This window comes from Vulpes vulpes, chromosome 1 (genome assembly GCF_048418805.1).
Source record: "Vulpes vulpes isolate BD-2025 chromosome 1, VulVul3, whole genome shotgun sequence".
Classification (NCBI taxonomy): Eukaryota; Metazoa; Chordata; class Mammalia; order Carnivora; family Canidae; genus Vulpes; species Vulpes vulpes.
This window is the reverse complement of record NC_132780.1, coordinates 15200035-15214577: the sequence shown is the minus strand read 5'-3', so window position 1 is coordinate 15214577 and position 14543 is coordinate 15200035. Positions and strand designations below refer to the sequence as shown.

The 14543-nt window shown below is 52.5% G+C and overlaps 1 protein-coding gene across 6 annotated transcripts in view; it reads left to right on the top strand.

The window, feature by feature from the left end:
• Positions 1 to 11: 11 nt before the first annotated feature.
• MAMSTR (MEF2 activating motif and SAP domain containing transcriptional regulator) overlaps positions 12 to 14543 on the top strand; it is a 19679-nt gene continuing 5147 nt past the window's right edge. The window contains exons 1-11 of one of the 6 annotated variants that reach the window (XM_072756502.1): positions 12 to 82; positions 611 to 923; positions 1427 to 1510; positions 2678 to 2716; positions 3561 to 3742; positions 3922 to 4106; positions 4397 to 4499; positions 4704 to 4898; positions 5164 to 5358; positions 5435 to 5489; positions 5675 to 6240. In XM_072756502.1, the coding sequence (XP_072612603.1) occupies positions 1453 to 1510; positions 2678 to 2716; positions 3561 to 3742; positions 3922 to 4106; positions 4397 to 4499; positions 4704 to 4898; positions 5164 to 5358; positions 5435 to 5489; positions 5675 to 5958 (1296 nt within the window). In that variant the 5' untranslated portion in view covers positions 12 to 82; positions 611 to 923; positions 1427 to 1452 and the 3' untranslated portion in view covers positions 5959 to 6240. Of the gene's footprint in view, positions 83 to 610; positions 924 to 1365; positions 1511 to 1533; positions 2717 to 3560; positions 3743 to 3921; positions 4107 to 4396; positions 4500 to 4703; positions 4899 to 5163; positions 5359 to 5434; positions 5490 to 5674; positions 6241 to 10115; positions 10825 to 14543 lie in introns of those variants that run through there. The other 5 variants (XM_026013794.2, XM_072756480.1, XM_026013790.2 and 2 more) reach the window with 5 other exon arrangements.

The window sequence follows — 14543 nt, the reverse complement described above, 5'->3', positions numbered from 1 at the left end:
AACGCTGGTGATGATGACTTTCTGCGGATCACAGCACCATGGTCCTCGACTAGAGCGTTGGGTTCTTGCCCAGTCCGAGGAGGTATTTATAGCTTCGGCCTCAGCTTGCCCTGCGGCTTGTAATCCAAACCCGGAGCCCTGGGGCCTCCCACGCATTTCAGGACAGAGCTCTAAGCTCTCTCTGCCAAATATCAGGCCCTCAGTCCTGCCAGTGGGGACCAGACTTCTCTCCCTTCGACCCCAGAGGCCATAGTCCAACCCTCCTCTCCCTCAGACCCAGGAGTCTGGGTTCCCAGAACCCATCTGCACATTCGGCCTGTCGGGCACCCTGCGGAATCCCAACACCTCTTGTCCTTGTTCTGGCAACCCTCGTTTTCCACATCAGGAAGTCCGGGCCCCCAACCCACTCCTCCCTCAGACCTGGGAGTCCGGGTCCCCAAGTCCCCTCCTCCCTCAGACTCAGGAGTCCGGGGCTCCAGTTTGAACTTTCCACTCCCCTAAATCTGACCCTGCTGCTGCGTCAGGGAAAAAATAAGCGACAGGTGGCACCTGCCCGCAGGGCCGGGTCGCGACCACCTGCTCCCGCTGCTCACTCGGAGCCCCTCTCCAGGCACCTGCTTCTGTCAGTCCGCGGGTGGCTGCCCCGCCCGACCCCGAGGCCCCAGGACGCGGAGGAGGAGCGACCCAGGGAACCCCGACGTTCGCCCCGCCCCAGTCCCTCCCAGCTTGTGCTCCCGCCCCTTCTCAGGGTCCCAGGCGGGGCTCCTGTCCGCCCCCCAACCCCGCGCCTCGTCCTCAGGCCCCAGGCACGCCCTCGAAAGGGGCGTCCTAGGCGCTCCCAGCTGGTGGGGCGGAGCCTGAGGCCTCCAGCCTAGACCAGGGACTCAACCCGCTCCAGAGCACCGCTGCGCTGAGCCCACCTGGTGAGAAGCCCCTGGGATGAGGGGTGGGGGGAGCCCACCTTAACTCCTCTGCACCTCTCTGGTCCCAGTCCCTTCCTCACAGACCAGGGTGGCTGCCACCCACCCACCCACTCCCTTCTTAAATGCAGGTGGCAGAGACCCTTCCATTCCCCAGGAACCTACCAGGTAGCTCTCCCCTCTTGATCAAGGGTGTTGGATTCTAGCCCCTTCGGAGTGTTGAGCTCTGTCCCTTCAGCCCCTTTTCCTTCCTCTCCTTTCACAGGCCCAGGGGTCTCCTTTCATAGATCCCAATCTTTCCTCCTCCAGGCTCCAGGAATTGGGGCCCTCAAAGTCAGGAGTCCCCTCTCCCAGCCCTTCCTTCTTCAGGATCCAGAAGTTATGGCTCAAGGCCTCTCCTATTCCTAAGCCTCTGAGGCCCTTTCCCTGCTGCCTTCACACGCAGGGACAGCCTCCTGACCTCCACTCTGACCCTGCCTCCGGTGGGGGCCCTGTCCTCCCCTCAGTCCAGGTCTCCATCCCAGCCTTGGCAATGACTCTCGCAACTTCCTCTCAGCGCTCCCAAATCATTCGCTCCAAGTTCAGATCTGGTGAGAGGCTTCTCTCTGCATGTAGGGAAGGGGTCTTTTGGGGTCCTGGGATCAAATGCTCTTAACTCTGGCAGTGTGTATGGTGGGTGAGGCAGAGGGAGGGGGTCATGGGGCCCACAAGGCAGGTGTTTTCTGTGCAAAAGGTCACTTGTGTATAAAAGAGGCCCCAACAAATGGGTTCCATTTTGGTGGCTCTGTGAGTGTGCAAATGGCCAATAATGCAATGTTCCTGTATACAGAGAGGAGTGGGTGGCTAAGGTGGAGAATCAGGTACTGCCAAGGAACAGGGGCCTAAATTGATCTGTGTGCAAAATGGAGGAGTTCGCAGTGTGGGGATTTTGGTGTGAGCAATATGGGAGTGCTGGTGAGGGGCCAGTGAGCTACCAAACCTTGGATGTGTCAAAGGTTGTATTTTAGGTCCTAAGGTGGACTGAGAGCATGCAAGTGAGTGGCACTGGATGTTAGTCCCTGAAGGGCATGTGAGTGTGCAAACAAGGATGCTCACGTGGCTGGGTCGGTGCAAAGACACCAGTGAGCAAAGAGCAAAGTGTGCCAGAGAATGCACGTGAAATGTGCAAAGAGAGAACCCCACTCCAGAACTGGAAGCCAAATCCTGAATGTGCAAATTAGTGTCAAGGTGGCCGAGTGGGTGCCAAGGCAGAGCAAGCCAAGGATGAAGTGTGTCAAAGGGTACAAGTGCATAAAAGTGCCATAGGTGCCAGAAGGAGAGCCCAAGGAAGTGTGTGCAGAGAGGGTGAGTGCAGGGAGGCCCAGGGGCACACAGAAGGGAGCAGGCTCGTGGGCACTGGAGCACGTGGACAAGAAGAGGTGAAGTACAAATGGGTGCAGCTGCCAAGATGAGGATCGTGCCTTGGGTGGGGTGGGCACACGCTGCGGAAGGGGGCAGGTGGAGCTGGGGGGCAGGGCTAGCCTCCTGCCTGCACACTGGCTGGCTCCTAGTCCCAGAACAGCTCTGGCAGGGAGCAAGGAGCAGGCGGGAGGCCCGGGAAAGGGAACAGGCTGCTGGCCCACCCGCCTGCATTGGGTGTGTAAGGGGGCTGGGCACGCGTGTCCTGCCAACAACTGCAGCTCACACCGCCTGCCAGGCCAGGCTCCTGGACACTCCCTTCCCGCCTTTCTCCTCCCACCTCCCTCCTTCCTCCATAGTGCTCCAGCTTCGGATCCACAGGCGGTATCAGGACCCAAGTAAGTGTGGGGCTCCGACAGGGAGGGGGATGGAGGCCTGATACCCCTGGGGTACCCGGGAGGGCAGCTACAAGATATCCCACACTGGTTCCTGAGCCTCAGTCCCTATGCCAGGGATACACTGAAATCCTAGCCTGTCCTTTCCCGAGAACCCAAGAGTATGGGTCCCTGGCCACCCCACCCCTAAAAGCTCTGCTTGCTGCTCTGTGACTTCTCTCACTCCAATAAAATGCATGAATCCAGATCCTGTTTCTTTGGAGAAGACAGGCATCCCAGACTCCACACTTGGCACACATAAAGAATCTCAGGATGTGGCTTTCAGCTTCTCTCTCTCTCCTCAAGAACCAGGAGTGCTGGCCCCACCCCTGTCCCAGCAAAACTCCCCTCACCCCAAATCTGTGATCCTTAGCTACCACACCCCTAGGTGACTAAGGACAATCCCTGCCTTTTTTTTTTTTTCTTTTTTAAGATTTTATTTATTTATTCATGAGAGACACACACACACAGAGGCAGGGTCATAGGCAGAGGGAGAAGCAGGCTCCCTGTGGGGAGCCTGATTGGGGACTTGATCCCAGGACCCCCAGGATCACGACCTGAGCGAAAGGCAGATGCTCAACCACTGAGCCACCCAGATGCCCCAATTCCTGCCTTTCTTGAGAATAGAAAAGGCTGGAACCTTTGCCCTGAGATCCAGGAGCCTGGGCACTCAGCTGCTACCACTGGGGTTTCCCTCCCTGGGCCTGCCCTCCCACATGGGGGGGGGGGCGGCAGTGATGGGCTGAGGCCTCCAGGACCCTCCTTCCCACACAACCTTGCTCCTGTCTGCCTGGCTTGCTGTCTACAGGCCTCTCAGGGTCCTTCACCACCTCTCCAGTCTTGGATCCAGACCCGTGGGTCTCAACCACAGGCCCCGCTCTGGCCCCCAGAGCCCCGGCCCCAGTCTCGCCCTCGGGCCTCACCCCTTTCCTCCTCAGCCCTGGGGACCTGCTCCCTGAATCAGAATACGGCACTTGGAGGTCCCTGAAGGTGAGTCTCCATCGAGTGAGGAGTACCCCGGAGAGTCTAGCATTGGTCCTCCTTGCTGCTGCCCTTTCTGCTCCTTTTAATGGTGGTGGCAAGCTGACACCATATTTTGCATGAGGCTCTGGGGCAGGAGAGTGGGGACGGAGCTGAAGCTCCATATGACATCACACCTGCTTTTTCAGGAGTCTCCCAAGATCTCCCAACACTGGAGAAAGCCCAAGGCAAAGGGGAACTTGACATATCACCAGTACATACCCCCAGGGCGGAGACAAGGGTCCAGGGTAGACCCCCCGGCCAAAGAGTTGGCCCTGGGTCCCCCTGGACCACCTCTGTGGGAAGGGACAAACTCACAGCAGCCACCTCCCAGGTATGATCCCTGTTTTTGTTCTCTGGGGGGAAATTCAGACCCCGGTGCAGCCTCCTCCCTCAAACCGAGTCCAAGAGCAGGGGGACTCCAGCCCCCAACCCGTCCCTCCCCTAGAAGACAGCCTCTGGTTCCTCCTGTCCTGTGCACAGGAATTAGCCTCTTCGGAGACCCAGGGGTCTGGACCTTCTCCTTCCTTTTCACAAGCCCCTGCCGCGTTTGAGAACCTGGGGACGCCCCGCCTCTCTCCTCCCCCTCTAACCGCGGTTCCCCTCCCCCACGACTACCGCCAGGATGAAGCCCACTGCCCTCACTCCCTCCCCACCTGGAGTCCTCCGCCCCTCACCCCCTCCACACAAGCTGGAACTTCAGACCCTTAAATTGGAGGAGCTGACGGTGAGCGAGCATGGGGGGTAACGTCCCAGGCTGGCCCTCCCCTCGGTGGGTACCCATAAGTCTAACCCCGCAGCCTCTGCGCCATCAGGGACCCAGCAGCCCGGCTCCCCAGTGCCTCCCCTCGCGGCTTCCAAATGTCTATCCCCAGCTCCTGCCTGCGCCCCGGAGCCCTCCCAGCAAGGCCTCTCCCCCCCACCCGCCCAGGTCTCAGAGCTCCGGCAGCAGCTGCGCCTGCAGGGCCTCCCGGTGTCTGGGACTAAGTCGATGCTCCTGGAGCGCATGCGCGGCGGCGCCCTGCCCCGCGAGCGGCCGAAGCCGCGGCGCGAGGACGGTCCCGTGGGTGCTCCCTGGCCGCGCCTCAGGCCCAAGGCTCTGGGAGCCGTCCGGCGGCAGGGCTCGGTGAGGGCGGGGCTACGCGCGTGTGGACCAGTGAGGAGAAGACAAAGCGGGACGGGGCGGGAAGTCGAAAGAAGACTAGCCAATGGGATGTGGGGGGCGTGGTTAAGAGCAAAATGGGAGGATCCAAGGGAAGAGAAGCCAATGAGAACACAGGGCGGCACCGAGGGCGGGCCGGGAAGGGGCCAAGGGGCGGGGCCACAGGTGGCGAGGGGTGGGGTTGCGCCCGGTGGGCGTGGCTTATGGGAGCTCCTCTGTGCGGTTCTAGCTCAAGCAGAGCCCAAATTCTTGCGCTCCGCCTCCTGCACGTGCCGCGGAAACCCCTGCGACTACTTCTCCGGCTCCCGCTCCGGCTCCCGCTCCCGCTGCGGCTGCGGCTCCGGCACCGACCCCTTCCTCAGCACCGGCCGCAGCGGCCCTGACACTGGAGGAGGAGCTGCAGGAAGCCATCCGCCGGGCGCAGGTGCGTGGGGGCGGGCAAGGGGTCTTGGTCAGGATGGGGCGGGATCCTGGCTCACGCAGCTTCTGCCCGTCCGCAGTTGCTTCCGAACCGCGGCATTGATGACATCCTGGAGGATCAAGTGGAGCCTGAGGGTAAGAGTCGAACTTCTAGACTGAGATTCTGGACTTCTAGTCCAAGAGAGGAAGGGGTTGGGGTCTGAAGTCTTGGGTTGCAGGGAGGAGTGGGCTGGGGACTTAGATTTCTGGAAACGAGGAATAACGGAGTGAGGTGCGGGTCTCTGCCTTCCTAAGCTCACACTCCATTCCTTTTCCTGCAGACCCACTGCCCCCCATTCCCCTGGACTTCCCCGGCTCCTTCGACGTGCTGTCCCCCTCCCCGGACTCTGAAGGCCTCTCATCTGTCTTCTCTTCCTCACTCCCATCCCCCACAAACTCCCCGTCCCTCTCTCCCAGGGGCCCCACAGACTCCTTGGACTGGCTGGAGGCTCTGAGTGGGGGTCCCCTGCTAGGCTGTGGCCCCCCGGCCCCCAGCATCTTCTCTGCTGACTTATCGGACTCCAGTGGCAAGCGGCTGTGGGACCTGCTGGAGGATCCATGGTGATGGATTCTGGGGTTTCCAGGGACGGACAGCTGGTGGGGGTAGGAAGGTCACAGAGACAGACTTCCCAGGGAGAGGTTGGGACAACCGGCAGAGCCCCTCCCACCACCGACACAGAATCAGAGATGACTCTCCTCCCCACTTGGCCCCTGAACTGCTGCTGACATGCCAACCGCCTGACTCTTGCCTGCCTGACCTCCATATGATCCCCTCGGTAGCTGTGTGGTTGGGGGCAGGGAGGTGTCACTTGCTGCTGGCCCGGGCAAACAAGCTGCTTGCTGCTTCCTTCGGAGACCTCTTGGATGTCTTTGTTCCCACCTTCTTCTCTCCCATGCCACCAACTAGATGGGAGTCTGGAAGGTGGTCTGTGTTTTTTGGATGTAGGAGAGGGGCAGAGAAGAGTGGAGAGGGCGAATAGGGAGCCAGAGCCTTGGCTTCTGGTTGGAAGAGAGAATATCAGAAGCGCTGCTATGTCTGAGGTCAGATTCTCTTGGAAGCAGAGCCCGAGACAAAAATCACATGCCCATGATTTTCTAAAGAAATGCTCCAAGGAGAAACCAAAAAGGAGCAGAGGAAACTGGACAGTGAAGGGGAAGACTAGCAAGCGTATAACTTCAGGTGAGGTCCCAATCTCTCCGAGATCCTGTGGGGAGCTCTGGAGGATAAATTAAGTTGCAGACTTTCCTGCCCTGAGGCAAAGGGAGCTAGGCTTTTGAGGCAGATGGAGATCCCTGTTTGGGTTTTCTATTGCTGAAAATAACAAGCTTCCCCCAAAGTTAGAGTCATTTTTCTCTTTCTTTTATTTTAGATTTTATTTATTTATTCATGAGAGACACAGAGAGAGAGGCAGAGACATAGGCAGAAGGAGAAGTAGGCTCCCTGGGGGGAGCCCTATGCAGGACTCGATCCCAGGACCCTAGGATCACAACCTGAGCTGAAGGCAGACACTCAACCACTGAGCCCCCCAGGCGTCCCCAAAGTTAGAGCCTTAAAATAATAACTGTTTGTGATCACTCACAATTTCATGGGCTGACTGGCTCAGCAAGGCAATTCTGAGGCACCATATGACCCGGGCTGTAGCCATTTTAGGGTCCAACTGGGCTGGAAAATCCAAGATGGCTCAGACATGTCTAGCACCTTGCCAGGAATGGCAAGTAGGCTGGAGTCAGCTCGGCTGCAGGACATCTGGACTCCAGTTTATCTCTGAGTGGCCTCAGCGCCCCCCCTCTCCACGTGGTCTCTCCAGCAGGGTACCTGGACTCCCTACATGGTAGCTCAGGGTCCTCCAAAGTGAGTATTATTCGTGGGGGACACAGAAGCTGCCAGTCTCATAAAGACTGAGCACAGAAATGGCCCAGTGTCACCTTCAACACTTTCCATTGGCTAATTCAAGTCAGGCTGGCTGATTATGGGAGGGGACTATGCTGGTGTATGAACGTTGGGGGCATGGTCATTGGAGACTCCACTATCCCCCCTCTTCTCATCAGTTTTGGGCCATGGGTCATGAGGACAAAGGGGGATATAGACTCCCAGGTACCTTGAACCCCACAGCAGTCCTGGGAAGAAGGTCCCAGAGTAGGCCATTAGCAGCAAAGTCTTGCAAAATGTAGGTTTTATTGTTATTCAGGTGTGGGGAAGCCAAGGATCAGATTGAAAAGATCCTTTGTTGGGATGCCTGGGTGGCTCAGTTGGTTATGAGTCTAGTGCCTGACTTGTGATCTCAGCTCAAGTCTCCATCTCAGGGTCATGAGTTCAAGTCCTGTGCACCCCAGGACCACATTCCAGACATCTAGGGACAACCCCGACACCCCAGAGCCAGCCCACTTACCCTGCCTCCCCTGTTCCTTCCCTGAGAAACCACAATAGTCTCTTGCCCAGAGCTCCACCTTCACCTTCCGCCTCCTGAGGACCTGGGCACTTCCCTCAAGTGCTTGACACACCCCCTTCTTTGGGGATCTGTAAGAATAACAAACTTCTTTTTTTTTTAAAGTAGGCTCCAGGGATCCCTGGGTGGCGCAGCGGTTTAGCGCCTGCCTTTGACCCAGGGCGCGATCCTGGAGACCCGGGATCGAATCCCATGTCGGGCTCCCGGTACATGGAGCCTGCTTCTCCCTCTGCCTGTGTCTCTGCCTCTCTCTCTCTCTCTCTCTGTGTGACTATCATAAAAAAAAAAAAAAAAAAAAGTAAAGTAGGCTCCATGCCCAGTGTGGATGAAATACTGTACTCACTGAGACTTCCTATGAGCTGGACCTGGCATGGGAGACATGCTGGCAAATGTGAATCACCATTATTAGCTGCTGATCCATGATTATTCTAGGTCCCCGATGTTGTAAACCCTGGCGGGCATTAGAGATTCACAACAGAACAGGCAAGGGAACAAGAGCACTTTATCACGAGGCAAAGGCAATCGGGTAGGATTTGTCATCCTCACTTTGCCCATGAGATTGTGGAAGACCAGAGGTGTGGGGAGCACTGTGCCCAGTGCCACACAGATGAAAGGTGTTGGAGAGGCACTTTAAGTCAGGTTCATGAGTCCAGCTTGTGCCCTTGGAGTTGAAGAAATAGAGCCTCGATCTCTGCTCTGGTGAAGCTCAGACATTTGCACAAATAGAGTTCCAGTGTAGGGTGATGAGTGTTTTCACAGCAAAGGGGCTGTAACTCCTAGAAAGTACCAGAAGCCGTGAGGAACAGACAGGGTGGTCAGAGGAGTGGCCTGGGGGAACCTTGTGAGGTCAAGACTGTGCAGAATTTGGGGCTGGAGGCCTGTGGCAGCTGGGGCCTGTGGGGGCCTTCTTGTCAAGCTGAAAATTGGTGCTCAAGGGGCGCCATCAGCCCTGGAAAGATTAGGAAAGGGTGTGGTGGGGCCTCGGTCTATCTCCATCTCTGCCTGACTGAGCTTGTGACTCTCTGTCCCCATCTCTCCTGTGTCCAGAGGAGGGCAATCCCAAAGGGAGTCAGGGCCAGCGGAGAGCGGGTAAGGAATTCTCTGCTAGATGGAGATTTGAAAGACACGCACAGGCTTGGGTCTTGGGTCGAGTGTGCACGTTTGAACCCAGAGACAGAAGAGCTTGGACCCTACATTCCCCACCATCTGTCACCCAACCCTTCTCCAGACATTCCGGTTGCTCCCTCCTGCCCCCAGGGAGAGGGCTGGGTTGCCCCCCAAGGTCTGGACCACAGTGGAGGCACAGGAAGATGGGGAGAGCAGCCCCAGGGGAGCCCCAGTGCCATGTTGCCATCCCCTGAGCTCAGCAGACACATGAGAAAGACCTAGAATATATTTGACAAATTACCCAAATTTTCAATTCATTTCATAGACGTATTCTCGAGAAGGATACATTGAGTAGACTGGAAAATATATTTTATTCGTTTTTCTCTTTCTCCTCCTCCCCTTCCCCTTTCTGTTCCTCCCTCCCTCCCTGTCTGTGTTACCACATACCTAGTCTGCTGCTTCCAATCACTGACTTCCATTCGGCATTTTACCTCCACCTATTTTCCCTCTACGCACACCTTGGGGGGCTGACCCCCTAGCATCCAACTCCACCAGCCATCCCAAGACCATCACCATCCATCATCACCACCACCACCATCATCATCATCGAGCACAGCCCTGTACAGAGCATGAAAGGACTTCCCTGGGAAACACCCCCAGGAGTGGATGATGCAGGGGCAGGTGCCACAGTGGCTGAGAGTTTCATCTCTGGGGCCAGATCAATCTAGGTGGACTCATCTCTCCATCACTCTACGTGGCCTATAGCGACCAATTTAACCTCCCTGGCCTTAGTATTCTCATCTTTATAATGGGGACAAGAGCACTAGTTCTTTCTCCTTGGGGTTGACTGAGAAATAAATGAGTTAATGTATGCAGATCACTTAGAACCATGCCTGGCATAGGACAAGTCCTTATTTGGTTGTAGCAGTTGTCATTGACCCCTGGAATGGATTGACTTCCACTCCTCTGTTGCATGGCTGCACCCATGTGTGGTGCCAAACCTGCATTCAGACTTTGAACCCAGCCCTTACCTGGCAGGGGACCCCAGACAAGCCATTTCTCCTCTCTGCCCTCATAGAAGGCCTCACTCCTATGTATTTTCTCAAGAGAAATGATAACTTGTGGGTTTTTGTTGTTTTGTTTGTTTTTTGTTTGTTTGTTTTTTTAGCTTGTATTTATTTATTCATGAGAGACACACAGAGAGAGGCAGAGACACAGGCAGAGGGAGAAGCAGACTCCCTACCAGGAGCCCGACGCAAGTCTGGATCCCAGGACTTCAGGATCATGCCCTGAGCCAAATGCAGACGCTCAACCACTGAGCCAGCCAGGTGCCCTAATAACCTATGTTTACACAGAGATTTGTACACCAGTGTTGATAACAGCATTATTCACTATAGCCTCAAACTGGAAATAACCTGAGTACACATCAAATAAAGACACAGATTGACGACCCGTGGCACATCTGCACAGTGGAGTACTTCTCAGCAGTGAAAAGACTGGAAGTGATTGATTCCTGCAAGAATGTAGAGGAATCTCAGAAACATGATGAGAAATGAGAGAAACATGATGAGAAATGAGAGAAACATGATGATTCTTTAAAAATTAGGAGAGCATTTTCATCACCATTGAAAGAAACTCCATACCCATTAGCAATCACTGCCCATTTTTTTCCTCAAACCTCTCTTCCCTCCCCCTCGGCTTCCACTGATCAGTAGTCTCTATGGATTTGCCTACTCTGACGTTTCCTATAAATGAGATTATATGTGGCCCATTGTATGTGGCTTCTTCCACGCAGCATGATGTTTTCATGCTGCTACGGGTTGTAGCAGTTGTCGGCACTTTGCTTTTCACAGCTGAATAATATTCCATTGTATGGATCCGCCTCATTTTGTTTATCCCTTCATACGCTTGAGTTGCTGCGTGGTTTGGGCTGTCATGATCAGTGCGGCTGTGAAGTGGGTGAATATTGTTTAGAAATTGTATTTTCAGGGCACCTGGGTGGCTCAGCAGTTGGGCATCTGCCTTTGGCTCAAGGTGTGATCCCAGGGTTCTAGGATCGAGTCCCACATCAGGGTCGCCACAGGGAGCCTGCTTCTCCCTCTGCCTGTGTCTCTGCTTCTCTCTGTGTGTCTCTCATGAATGAATAAATACAATCTTAAAAAAAAAAAAGAAATTTTATTTCAGTAAAGCTAGAACATAAAGACCAGGCGGAACTACACTGTTTTGTTTAGACACATCCAGAGATGGTAAAAGGGTAAAGAAAGGTAGGAATCAAAAAAAAAAAAAAAGAAAGAAAGAAAGGTAGGAATCTGCCAACAAAAGTGAAAGTGAGAGTCAACATAACTGCACTGGGGAGAGAGAGGCTTTCTCGGTGATTCTGGATCCTGACAGCATCCTGGGTATACAGTAAGGGGTTAACTCAACAGTCTTGGAGTGCTCAAACCCTGCACATTCCAAAGAAAGGACCAACCCTTGACCGGCTCCCAGGACATAACTTCTGGAGCTCTTGGACTATTTTGGCTGATAGGAGCATTTTGTTTCCTTGGGGCCTTGGGCTATACCGGATTGTCTATGCCCCAGGGGGACCCATGGAGGAGCCCTTTGGCCCCATGGTGTCAGCTTGACCTTGGGAGATGCTGGAGACTGAGTAGTCAGCCCAGGTGCTCTCCAAAGAAAATATTCTCATGTATGTATAAAGATTTCCCGCACTAGGGGCACCTGGGTGGCTCAGTGGTTGAGCATCTGCCTTCGGCTCAGGTCATGATCCTGGGGTCCAGGATCGAGTCCCACATTGGGCTCCCTGCAGGGAGCCTGCATCTCCCTCTGCCTATGTCTCTGCCTCTCTCTGTGTCTCTCTCATGAATAAAAAAATAAAATCTTAAAAAAAAAAAAAAAAGATTTTCTGCACTATAGCTAATAGTGATGAATACAAGGACATTCTCCGTAGCATTATTTTTTTTTTAATTTTTATTTATGATAGTCACAGAGAGAGAGAGAGAGGCAGAGACACAGGCAGAGGGAGAAGCAGGCTCCTTGCACCGGGAGCCCGACATGGGATTCGATCCCGGGTCTCCAGGATCGCGCCCTGGGCCAAAGGCAGGCACCAAACCGCTGCGCCACCCAGGGAATCCCCGTAGCATTATTTGTAGTAGAAAAAAAAAAAAAAAAAAAGAGGAACCACAAAAATACCTGGTTGGAGTTGTATATATCATACATGGAGTATGTATATATCATAATCAATGTCTACAGTGGAATCTCTTGCAAACTACCAAAGAGATCCGGAAATACGTTTACTGCATAAAAGACTAATAAAGGAAAAGCAACTTGCTGAAGTTTGCTTAATTCCATATTTGCAAGAAATAAAAAAGATGAATAAACTTTATATTTATTGATTTTATCTTTAAAGATTTTATTTATTTATTCATGAGAGAGAGAAAGAGAGAGAGAGAGAGAGGCAGAGGGAGAAGCAGGCTCCCTGCAAGGAGCCCGACGTGGGACTCTATCCTGGGTCTCCTGGATCACACTCTGGGCTGAAGGGGGCGCTAAACCGCTGAGCCACCGGCGCTGCCCAGATTAATTGATTTTAAAGTTAAGGTTTAGTAAAAGGCGCCTGGTTGGCTCAGTCGGTGGAGCATGCGACTCTTGATGATGGTGAGTCCGAACACCGTAGAAATGACTTAAATAAAAATTTAATTTAAAAAACCCTACAAAAAAAGCATTTAAGGTTTAAATTTATGTTGTTTTTCTTTTAAAGGCTTGCTTTTTTCCCCCCCAGATGGCTCGTTATTTGTTAAGAATCCATCTTTTCGCCACTACTTTGCAGTGCTACCCTCAACATATGTTAAATTACCAAATGGGTTTCTGTCTATTTCTGACATTTCTAGGCAGTGATTTGATTTTCCATATGCTAGGATCACATTGTTTTTATTTATTGAGGATTTTTTAAAAGACTTTATTTATTTATTTATTTATTTATTTATTTATTTAATAATTTAAATGAGAACACAAGTGAGCGAGAGCAGGAGCAGGGGGCAGGGCAGAGGGAGAAGCATATGCCCGGCTGAGCCCCGGGCCCCACAAGGGGCTCCATCCCAGGATCCCCCGGGATCACGACCCAAGCCGAAGGCAGACGCTCAACCAACTGAGCCACTCAGGTGCCCCTATTTATTGAGGGTTAACATTATTTTAAAACATCTGCTAGAATCTGTCCTCCTCAGCACTCTTTCCTTTTGGAATATTTACAGTAGTTATTCTATTGCTTAACTTGTTTGTTTTTTGGTCTAAAAAGAAGTTTCTGGCCCTAAAATAAAAACATGGGAGTCCCTTTATATACAGTATATGAAACCATGAAATTCTCCAGGGAGAACAAGGGGCCAGGGACAGAACCCTAGGGAGTGCCAGTACTTGAACATAATTTAAATGAAAACGAACAGAAAAGCAGCAGCTAGCATTCTACAGAAGTTTGGTTAAGTGAAGAAACTCCACAAAGCCACCAGAAACAACTCTCCCCTTCCCTACTTTCTTAGGTGCTACAGTGGTTTCCAGGGCCACTGTAGCAAAGCACCCCGAACTCAGTGGCTTCAACAACAGAAATTGATTGTCTCAAAGTCCTGAGGCCAGAAATCTGATATAATCAGATGTCAAGCAGGGTCATTTCCTTGAGGGCCGTGAATGGGATTTTGCTCCCTGCTTCTTTCCTAGCTCCTGGTGGTTTGCTGGAGAAATTGTTGGCATTCTTTGGCTTATAGATATGAGTCACTCTGATCTCTACCTTCACATGGTATGTTCCTTCTGTGTCTCTTTCAGGTTGTATGCCCAAATATCCCCTTTTCCTAAGTACAATCATTTTGCATTAGGATCCACCCTAAACTGACCTTATCTTGGCTACATTTACACAAATCCCACTTCCAAATAAATTATATTCACAGGTCCTGGGAGTCAGGACTTCAACATAATCCCTTTTGGGAGACACAGTTCAGTTCATAACAGGTGCCACTCTAAGCAGACAAACCAGCCTCAAGTTCTTTATGAAATATTACTGCCCTCTCCCAGCTCAGGCCCCTGATGGCTTATAATATATAACAATGTATCTTTAAGATAATAAATAGCTGGGGTGCCTGGATGACTCAGTGGGATCGAGCCCAACATTAGGCTCTCTGCTTAGTGGGGAGCCTGCTTTTCTCTCTCTGCCTGCTGCTCTATCTACTTGTGCTCTCTGTCAAATAAATCAATAAAATCTTTTAAAAAATAAGATCATAAATATCTGAAGCATATGGACCAGATTAGTTTTACTCTGTCTGCAATTGATTTTAGAAAATCTGGAGAATGGAAAAAAAAAAAAAAAAAAAAGGAAAATCTGGAGAATGGAGATGGTATGATGTCATGGAGGATGCAAGATACAGAATAGGAGACAGATGACATTGGTGTGTTCACTGGACCCCAAATAAAATTCTACACTAGATTATGAATCAGGTATCTTGTGACCATGCAGTTAAGAGCCAGGAATTAGTGAGGGCTCTCTAGGAAGATGTCCAGTTTATTAGTTTTTATTAGTTTTTTATTAGTTTTTCTGTGGCTACTGGTTTTTTGTTTTTTG